The sequence below is a fragment of the Alternaria postmessia genome, assembly GCF_024291825.1.
Source record: "Alternaria postmessia strain BMP 2775 chromosome Unknown scaffold_12, whole genome shotgun sequence".
Lineage (NCBI taxonomy): Eukaryota > Fungi > Ascomycota > Dothideomycetes > Pleosporales > Pleosporaceae > Alternaria > Alternaria postmessia.
In genome coordinates, this window is record NW_026260085.1 from 159,765 (window position 1) to 169,854 (window position 10,090).

General features: G+C 51.8%; 3 protein-coding genes across 3 annotated transcripts; 2 read left to right on the plus strand and 1 right to left on the minus strand.

Moving 5' to 3' along the window:
* Positions 1 to 491: 491 nt before the first annotated feature.
* Positions 492 to 3,234, plus strand: J4E82_002947 (uncharacterized protein; the record flags this gene model as incomplete). Its single annotated transcript, XM_051729241.1, has 6 exons — positions 492 to 548; positions 912 to 1,384; positions 1,438 to 1,515; positions 1,567 to 2,049; positions 2,095 to 2,807; positions 2,858 to 3,234. The coding sequence occupies 6 exons, from the start codon at positions 492 to 494 to the stop codon at positions 3,232 to 3,234; spliced, it is 2,181 nt and encodes a 726-aa protein (XP_051590956.1).
* A 775-nt stretch (positions 3,235 to 4,009) lies between these two features.
* On the plus strand, positions 4,010 to 6,456 carry J4E82_002948 (uncharacterized protein; the record flags this gene model as incomplete). The annotated part of the gene is made up of 5 exons (XM_051729242.1): positions 4,010 to 4,144; positions 4,224 to 4,354; positions 4,405 to 4,957; positions 5,003 to 5,951; positions 6,002 to 6,456. 5 exons carry the CDS (start codon positions 4,010 to 4,012, stop codon positions 6,454 to 6,456), a joined length of 2,223 nt encoding a protein of 740 aa, XP_051590957.1.
* A 678-nt stretch (positions 6,457 to 7,134) lies between these two features.
* Positions 7,135 to 9,892, minus strand: J4E82_002949 (uncharacterized protein; the record flags this gene model as incomplete). The annotated part of the gene is made up of 5 exons (XM_051729243.1): positions 7,135 to 7,203; positions 7,295 to 7,555; positions 7,624 to 8,020; positions 8,075 to 9,865; positions 9,888 to 9,892. The coding sequence occupies 5 exons, from the start codon at positions 9,890 to 9,892 to the stop codon at positions 7,135 to 7,137; spliced, it is 2,523 nt and encodes an 840-aa protein (XP_051590958.1).
* Positions 9,893 to 10,090: the final 198 nt, after the last annotated feature.

The window sequence follows — 10,090 nt, forward strand, 5'->3', positions numbered from 1 at the left end:
TTGGCAGTCTCCACGAGCCCACGTTTTACGCGCGAAGCGAAGCATGCGAGAACGTGTCGGTGCCCTGCTATTTGATCATCACGAGAACTGCACCATGTGGCCCTGCGTCTCCGCCCACACGTCGTCCTGTAGCCTCGTGCTTCTTGTTGCGGCTTAGTCAAGACTGCATCCTTCTCACTACACGAATACTACTACACGAATATCCACACACCGCATGCGTTGTGCGAAGTTGATCGCGGCTATCTTTCCGCTTTGCAGTCAGTCTCCACGCGGGGCTCCAATCGTCGAGACCAAGACCCCAACGTGACCCGCCTCCACTCCAGGAAGGCCCCGTACATGGCGGAAGGTTGGTGGTGCACTTTTAGTCGGCCCCTTCAAGGCGTAGTGTGAGCCTCGTGAGCTACTGTGCCGGAGTCTTGTGCTGCACCGCGGGATCTAAGGGTAGCTGTCAAGCCATGTTGTCAACGGCAGGCGATTGCGATGGCGAGAACATGGCGATGCGTACATGTCCATCAGGCTCAGTCAAGATAACAAACAAAGGCGGTCCTGTGCGTGTACATCATCGTGCATGACACGCCGCGCACTCGACAGCAGCTCCAATCGCAGCATGTTCGGACCGAGCAGGAAGAAGCACCATTTCCCGCCAAGTGCCCCCGGCAGCGCAGCCCGGACAGGGACCTACATTCGTTCGCATGCACTGCAGCTCCAGCATCTCTGATCACGAAGCGCTATCGTGCCCACTGTCTTTTTCCACTGTAGCCCAATGTGACCGAGTTTCTCACCGCTCTTGCGCTAGCTTTACCACATCCCTCGTCTCGGCTGCTTGACCCTGTGACGTGCCCCCAGCGAGCCGCCTTTTCGTTCCTTCTCCCATCCACCCACCACCTTGGAGTCGGGCTGCTCCCTAACAGCCTGCCACCTTCACCATTCCTTCCTACTCGAACAGCAACAGGAGGCCTGCCAACATCCCGCTCCACAACCTTTCGTCCTCTGCCCGTCCGCGAGACCACGATTCCGCTTATCTGCTCGACGACCACGATAAGGACAGCGCGCGGTCCTCGTTTGACACACCGTCCTCCGACTCCGACCTTTCCGTCTGGAGCGACACTGGTGACCTCGTCGACCAGCTAGCTGACCGGGAAGATCCGCTCCGCATCAACCTCGAAGCCGGCAACTCATCGAGGCCAGGCAAAAAGCAAAAGCGAGCTCGCTTTGCCTCCCAGGACCTGCACGAGAAGGGCTCCCACGGCCTTCGCCTGGAAGACATTGAGATACCCGACCCGGGACCACGAACAATCTCAAAGGCAGAGAAGATACTAGCCAAAATCATGGCACCCAACGATGGGCCCTCCCGTATCCACGGGTTACACGGCAAGAAGCTGATGTATGCAGCACAGATTCCAACTCTGGGTGCTCAAGCTAACAGCAATGCAACAGCTACTTCACAAGTGTCTTTGTATCATTAGGCGTCTTCCTGTTTGGTTATGACCAGGGAGTCATGTCCGGTATCATCACGTACGCCGTCGCGAACCCCTCCGCCCTTGACCGTATCTAACAGCCTGACAGCGGTATCTACTTCAAGGACTACTTCAACCAGCCTTCCGCCGTCGAACTCGGTTCCATGGTAGCTATCCTCGAAGTCGGTGCCTTCATCTCATCACTAGTCGTGGGCCGCATTGGTGATGTGATTGGAAGACGGAAGACCATCTTGTACGGCTCCCTCATCTTCGTCGTAGGCGGTGCTCTTCAGACCTGCGCGACGGGCATTCCCATGATGCTTCTTGGACGAGTCATTGCTGGTCTTGGTGTCGGATCGCTCTCCACCATCGTCCCTGTATACCAGTCCGAGATCTCGCCTCCCCACAACCGAGGAAAGATGGGCTGCATTGAGTTCACTGGCAATATCACAGGCTACGCAGTCAGTGTGTGGGTTGACTACTTCTGCACTTATATCAAAAGCGACTGGTCATGGAGAGTCCCGCTCTTTATGCAGTGCATCATGGGTCTTCTTTTGGCCGCAGGAAGCTTGCTCATTTGCGAGTCTCCAAGGTTTGTACCATGATCTCAACCCCTGGAATCTGCTGACACATACAGATGGCTCTTGGACAACGATCACGACGAGGAGGGCATTGTAGTTATTGCCAATTTGTACGGAAAGGGCGATATTCACAACCCCAAAGCACGAGATGAATACCGAGAGATCAAGATGAACGTGCTGCTCCAGCGTCAAGAAGGTGAACGATCATACCCCGACATGTTCAAGCGATACTCCAAACGCGTCTTCATTGCTATGTCCGCCCAAGCCCTCGCGCAACTCAACGGCATCAACGTCATCTCGTACTATGCACCGCTTGTCTTCGAAGAGGCTGGTTGGTACGGTCGCCAAGCTATTCTGATGACAGGTATCAACGCCATCACGTACCTGCTATCCACCATTCCGCCATGGTACATTGTGGACACTCTAGGCCGCAGGAAGATTCTGTTGTCTGGAGCGCTTATGATGATGATTTCGCTCTCCGCCATTTCGTACTTCCAATTCCTGCAAGCTTCCTGGACACCCAACATGGTCGTCATATTTGTCATGATCTACAACGCCGCATTCGGATACTCATGGGGTCCTATTCCGTGGTTGTACCCACCGGAGATCCTGCCACTCAGCATTCGTGCCAAGGGTGCCAGTCTGAGTACCGCGACTAACTGGGCTTTCAACTGGCTGGTTGGAGAAATGACACCGATTCTGCAGGAGCACATCCAGTGGCGATTGTACCTTATTCACGCATTCTTCTGCGCAGCCAGTTTTGTCATTGGTAAGTTTGATGGAAAATGTGGGCTAAAGCGACTTACTGACTGTATCTAGTGTACTTCATCTACCCCGAAACTGCGAACGTCCGTCTGGAAGACATGAACTCCCTATTCGGAGACGCTACTTCAGTCATGCCCACTCCGGAAACTCTCGCGCAAGCCGAATCTCTCTTCAGCGGAGAAGGTCGCGGCTCTCCTGTGCCCTCGCTTGATATCCGAGGCGGACGCCGTGCGCAAGATGACGCGATCCCTGGACTCAACATCGACCCCCCTGACATCGAGAGCGGCAACAAGAACATGGCCAAGGCGGATACCGAGAACGGCGACGGTCTTGGTGGCTGGATCAGCAACATGGTCAAGAGGACAAAGGGCAATGGCGAAGGCGACAGCTCGAGCGGAAAGTACAAGCAGGTCGGACAAGACGAGGACTAGAGCACACACGGTGTGTACGTTGACAATTTTGCATTTCCTACGTATATCTGCATCATCTAGACAGGCGATGCGCATGTTCCAATATCACGGGCCAATGGCTCATCGAGCGAAGTTTTTGGGTTGGTAGAGTATGCGAGGCATATTTTGGGCGTTTGTTGTTTGTGTGTTGAGTAGGTTAGAGGAAGGCGTCTTCCACAAGACGAAATTACCATGTTTTTCTCAGCATAGCATGATGTAGGGAATAGGCTTTGGTGACGTGCATAATGATGGTCCCCCCTCCCCGGCTTAGCCACCCACTACTCTAGGCAGATTACCATTGCAACGGCACCTCGGAAGCGCGATTGGGGCCAGATGAATGGAATAGTGGGCTTCACGTGATGGATGTGAACAGGTGTCGCTTCTCCCGTGCCCTGATGCGGCGGCCGGGCTCTAGCTTCCTTTGCTCGTACTGTAGTCTAATTCGGGAACAGCCCACCTCCTCGATCTCGCAGCGCAGGAGATTCTTCCATTGCTCCCACCCCGTGAACTTCCCTTTTATGCCTTCACTTGCTTTGGGCTTTTCTTCTACGGCCCACGGCCACTTTTAATTGATTCCCTTCTCTCGAGTTGTGTTGCGACCGACCGACCGACTGCATCGCGTAGTCGCTCAAGCTCCGTGGTACCGACCAACCGTTTACTACCAAATCCAGCCTCAAGCCACGAATCCCTTCCACCTTCTTCACGACTTCGCGATAATATCTGGAGACAACCAGGGAAACAGCCACCGCCCATCACCATGGCATCGACTGCGCACACGACGGGCGCCGATGCACAAGCAGAGGAGCTGCGGAGGAGAAATGTAGCCGCGCCATCACAGGCCGCAGCGCCAATCGCTGCACTGGCACAAGAGAGGGAGAAGTCAAAGGACAAGGTACGCCATCTTGTACAAGCCGCATCAGAGCTGTCAATATTCTGGTGGCTGCAGGGACTCGTTGCTAACCAAACCGCAGCCTTTCAGCATCATCTCCTTCCTGGACGACTACGAATTCATCTGGGCACCTCTTATATTCACCTTCTTCGCCTTCTTCACACGCATGTACAAGATTGGCCTCTCGCCAATCGTCACTTGGGACGAAGCCCAGTAAGTCCATCAACTCCGACGCACACATGACTAGTTCTGACTTGGTGCAGCTTTGGCAAGTTCGGTTCACACTACCTCAAGCGCGAGTTCTACTTCGATGTCCACCCACCGCTCGGAAAGATGCTCGTCGGTTTGTCCGGATACCTCGCAGGATACAATGGCTCGTTCGAGTTCAAGTCCGGAGAAACGTACCCCCCGGAGCTGAACTACACCTTCATGCGCCTCTTCAACTCGGCTTTTGGTGCTGTTTGCGTTCCCCTGGCCTACTTTACCGCCAAAGAATTGAACTTCCGCCGTCCGACCGTATGGTTCGTCACCCTGGCCGTTCTCTGCGAGAACTCGTACACCACTATCAGCCGTTTTATCCTCCTTGACTCTATGCTACTATGCTTCACCTTCACTACCGTCTTCTGCTGGTCCAAGTTCCACCGCCAGCAACATGACCCATTCTCTCCTGAGTGGGGTCTGTGGCTGATGCTTACCGGAGTTTCAATTGGTTGTGTATGCAGCGTCAAGTGGGTTGGATTCTTCGTCACAGCTCTCGTTGGATTGTACACCATTGAAGACCTCTGGCGCAAATTCGGTGACCTGAAGATGCCCAAGGTACGTGAGATTACCCATCGCCTGCTATCAAACTAACGTGTACAGATCGAGCTAGCCACGCATCTCGCTTTCCGCGTTTTCAGTCTGATCCTCATCCCCCTCGCCGTCTACATGTTCTCCTTCTACCTCCACTTCATCATCCTCGAAAACAGCGGTCCCGGCGATGCGCAAATGAGCTCTCTCTTCCAAGCCAACCTGCGAGGAACTGAGGTTGGCAAGAACAGCCCTCTCGAAATCGCATACGGTTCCCGCACCACGTTGAAGAACATGGGATACGGAGGTGGACTGCTCCACTCTCACGTCCAGACATACCCCGAGGGCTCTACCCAGCAGCAGATCACTTGCTACCACCACAAGGATGCCAACAACGACTGGTTCTTCTACCCCAACCGCCACGAGGTCGAATACAATCCTGAAGAGGAGCTCCGCTACCCTGGCAACGGTGACGTTATTCGTCTGATCCACGCCCAGACTGGCCGTAACCTCCACTCGCACCAAGTCGCTGCCCCTGTTACAAAGAGTGATTGGGAAGTTTCTTGCTACGGCAACACAACTGTTGGTGACACCAAGGACCATTGGGTTGTTGAGGTCGTACGCGACGCTGCTTCGAGGGACTACTCCAAGCTCCGGACGCTTACTACCGCTTTCCGTCTGAAGCACAAGGATCTGGGCTGCTACCTCCGCGCTGGCAATGTCAACCTACCTCAGTGGGGTTTCAAGCAGATCGAGACAACCTGTGTCAAGAAGAACAACCCTCGCGATGTTTACACTCATTGGAACATCGAAAGCCACACCAACGAGAAACTGCCGCCAGGCAACCCTGGTGACTACAAGTCTCCCTTCCTCCAGGACTTTATCCATCTTAATGTTGCTATGATGACATCTAACAACGCACTTGTCCCTGACCCCGACAAGCAAGACGACCTCGCCTCCAGTTTCTGGCAATGGCCCATCCTCCATGTCGGTCTCCGCATGTGCGGCTGGAACGATGACAGTAAGCATGCACCTCACTTTGCCCTCGTTCCGTTACTAACATAACCACAGTCGTCAAGTATTTCCTCCTAGGTAACCCCTTGGTCTACTGGGGCAGCACTGCCTCGCTAGGCATTTTCGGTCTTCTTCTCCTCTTTTACGTCGTCCGCTGGCAACGTGGATTCAATGACCTGAAGCAATCGGAAATCGACTTGTTCCACTACGCAGGTATCTATCCCATCATTGGCTGGGCTCTCCACTACGCACCATTCGTCGCCATGGGCCGTGTCACATATGTGCACCACTACTACCCCGCTTTGTGGTTTGCCATCATCGTTATGGGCTTCTGCTTGGACTTCACCACAAGGAAGTTGAACAAGCAGGTACAGTGGGGCATCTTTGCTGTACTGTACCTTGCTACCATCTTCCTGTACTGGCTGTTCAGGGCCATCTCCTTCGGTATGGTTGGACCTAGCAGCCAATGGAAACACCTCAAGTGGTTCGAGAGCTGGAGGATCACCGACTAAACTCTCTCCTGCTCTATTTTGAGAGCAAAAAGGACGTTTGCTCTTTTTGTAACAACATCTTCTTTGCATCGGGCTTCTTTTGGTGAACAGGGGGGTATCTAGGGTTATGGATATCAGGCTGGTGAAGGCATGCATCAAAGATTTTTTCAAGGCAAGGGCTAGCGAAGGTGTTCCTAGGGTGGAGTCTCTCTTTGGTGGATGATATAACTCTAGACATTTTAAAAGGACAATGTGATGATGCATTCTACTTCCCTCTGCTCTGCGGTCGTTGCCCACTCAGATAGGTAGCCTCTTCGGCTCATTTGATCCTTTTCGTTCAGAGGCAACTTGTACGGAAACGTTCGCAACCCGCCGTATCTTTTGTCCCACCTCTCTCTCTATCCACGATTCAATCTATTGGGTTTGTTAGTGTGATCAGAGGGCGTTGAACAGCTAATTGACCGGACAGTACTTGAAGATCAGCCAAGCGCATATGGTGGAGACCAGACAAATGCTTCCAGCGAGGAAGAACCAGCGCCAGTCTGGGTTGTCTTTCAAGATATTGACGTTCATGCCAAACAGGCTCTGATAACAACATCGTTAGTCTAAAACAAGTTCGCGCAGGTCCGCATTGACTCACTGATGTAAACATTGCGGGAAGAAAGATGAACTGTAAGTGTAAGCAGTCTCGTCTAGTTGCTACAACAGCGAGGATCTCATACCGTTATCCAGCTCAGGCGTTTCGTGCTTGTAGCAATACTGATCGACCTATGAACATCGTGTATCGACACCCAGGCGAATTCCTTTGCAAAATGAGCTAAGGGGAATGGTCATTTGGAGATCCGTCGAGGGAACGTACCAGCTGTAACAGATCTCTTACGGTCTGATCGAGCCCGTCAAGCCGCCCACCTATTGTAGTCGTGAAATCAGATAGCAACATATCCACCTCATCGGAGCCCTGGTTTCCATTGTAGCGAAAGGAGTAGTCGGAAGCAAACTCGTGGGCAGTTCTTGTTTGTTCCTTCAGAATTTTGCGAAGATCAGCCCATGTTCGCGCGTTTTGCGCGAGCCTCAGTATGAGCTCACGGTTACTGCCTCTTTCTTCGAGTTGACTGATGCGCTGTAGATTAAATTAGACATGATAGAAATGAGATAATGCGATAGAGTCATTGTAAGAGCCTCACTTACACATTCAGCCAAATGTTGCTCAGCTAGATCACAGATTTCTAGCCACACCTCTCGCAGGTGGGATAGGAATTGTGCGAAGAAATCGAGTCCGTCCTTTGGAATGTTGCCGCTAGGAAGCATGCTGAAGTAATCCGTTGGTCTGCACCTTAATTCATCATCTACGTTTGAGGTTGATGATGATGTACTCCATGCGATTCTACACGTGCCTCGATCGGGTACCTTGAAGAAATTTCCATTCGCCTTGTCGAAGCCAGCAGGAAACCAAATTGCGACGGAGAAACGAACATTGCCACTTTTGGAGAGACTTGGTACGGACGTCTCTAGCATGTTCGGCCGTATCGGTACTATGGAGGGATGTAATTGGCCATTTTTCCATGGCAATTCGTTGGCCAGCAGCCTTGTATGACTTTGTAAGCTTATTATCTCAATTCAAATCCCCCGTTTGACTTACATGAGACGACGCCCTGTCTTTGGTGCGTTATGCATCTGCCTGATTGTATCTGGAATAGCTGCTGCTTTGATGGAACGTATAGTCTTCTTCCCACTCAACTCTTTCTCCAGGTATACAGCATCTGGCATTGTTTGACCATACGCATCAAGCCACTCATGTTTTCTGACTCCCGTCATGTCTGCAGAACTCTCAAGAAGCATGTTAATAAAATCGCAGCGCTTTCGTTGTATCGCTAGACGTAATGCTGTGTTGCCTCGCCCATCTTTGCAGTCGACACTCGCTCCAAAGGATACGAGGCTCTCCGCTATGTCGAAGTGTCCAAGTATCGTTGCAACGTGCAGGGCCGAGCGACCGAGGTTGTCTTTGGTATCGACATTGTAGCCAGCCTCTAATAGAACTGTCACTAAAGACGCTTCCCCTCTCTGAACTAGTAAATGCAACGTCACCTCATCCTTCTTAGAGAGTAATTCCATCACATTGTTATCTCGGCGTTTAGCAGCCGACCATAACAACGTTTGTTCGTTTTCGTCGAGGGCATTAATTTCTGCGGTAATAACACTGGGTTCGAGACGTTTAAACAACAGCTTTAGCATCACGGCGTTGCCTGTTTGAGTGGCACAAGACAGGAGAGCTCTGTTGTGTGTACCCTTTGGGGTCTCGCCGAAGCCGGAAGCTTTTAGGAGTTGCCTTGCAATACTTTCGTATCCCATGAGCAGGGCTAGGTGTAGCGGTGTACTTAGATCCTTGTCTGGAACATGTACGAGAACTCTAGACTTTTTGAGCAAGTGCTCCACCACTTTGTGATGTTGTTCCTGCACGGCTTCATGTAGAGGAGTGCGAAGATTTTGGTCTTTTACGTTCACATCTGCACGATCCATAAGCGCAATGACACAGTCTTCATATCCATCAATCGCAGCCAGATGCAGTGGAGTTGCACCCCTTGGGTCTCGTAAATCTGGATCAGTGCCATGTGCAAGTAACAGCTTCACGACACCCCTGTGGCCATTCTTTGCAGCTGCATGTAATGGTGAGCCACCGTACTCGTCTTTGCCAACATCTGACATGGTCTCCAGTTTTGGTGTACCTAGTAATGCGTCTACCAGCTCTTCATGCCCGTTTTCCGCGGCCAGGTGGAGTGGGGCTGAACCATTCTTATTGCGTGGGGCTAAAGTGATCTCGGCTCGTGCAAGTAATAACACCAAGATCTCTTTATAACCCTTCTTCGCGGCTGCATGTAGTGGAGTTTCACCACTTTTATTTTGAGAATTCACGTCGATGCCAGGATGTGCAAGCAGTAATTTCGCCATCTCTTCCAGGCCTCGATCCGCGGCCAAATGTAGCGGTGTCTGCTGATTCAGGTTATCAAGGCCATAGGTGTCTTTGCTGTTGACGTCTAGGCCATCTTGGTCGAGCAGGAGTTTAGTTACATCGATGTGCTTGAACAGTACAGCTGCATGTAACAGCCCATAGTAACCATAAGGTCTTTCGTTCACGTCGAATTTCCGCGTCGCAAGCAGCATCCCGGCTATCCTCGCTTGTCCGTGCCACACGGCCCACCACAGCGCTGTCCTGCCCTCTGAGTCTTTCGCGGTTTTGTTCCATTCATTCGTACCGAGCCGTAACTCTTTCCATTCGTTCGTACTGAGCTGTGACTCTACTTCATCCTCCTTCCCATTCTTTGCGGCCAACCACAGTGGTAGGTTCTGATTGCTCTGGGAGGAGTTGACAGTACTGCCTGTCGCGCTCTGTTTGCTTTCTAGCAAAGCTCCGGAATTCATTTTGAAGAGTGCCCTAGGTTGGTAGAATAAATTACAACATTAAGCTCTCCAAAGAGAGACGAATGTATAAGTAGAAGGGCTGAAGCATAAATGATCGCGATGCCTCGTAGCACGAAAAAAAGGTCAGCCAAGCAAGTATTGAATTGCGAGATGTACAACTGTACCAGAGCGCCTTTTATGAAGAGAAAAGAAGGCAGTAATAACATCGTTGATGACCTCCGGTGAACGAGGTAGGAGT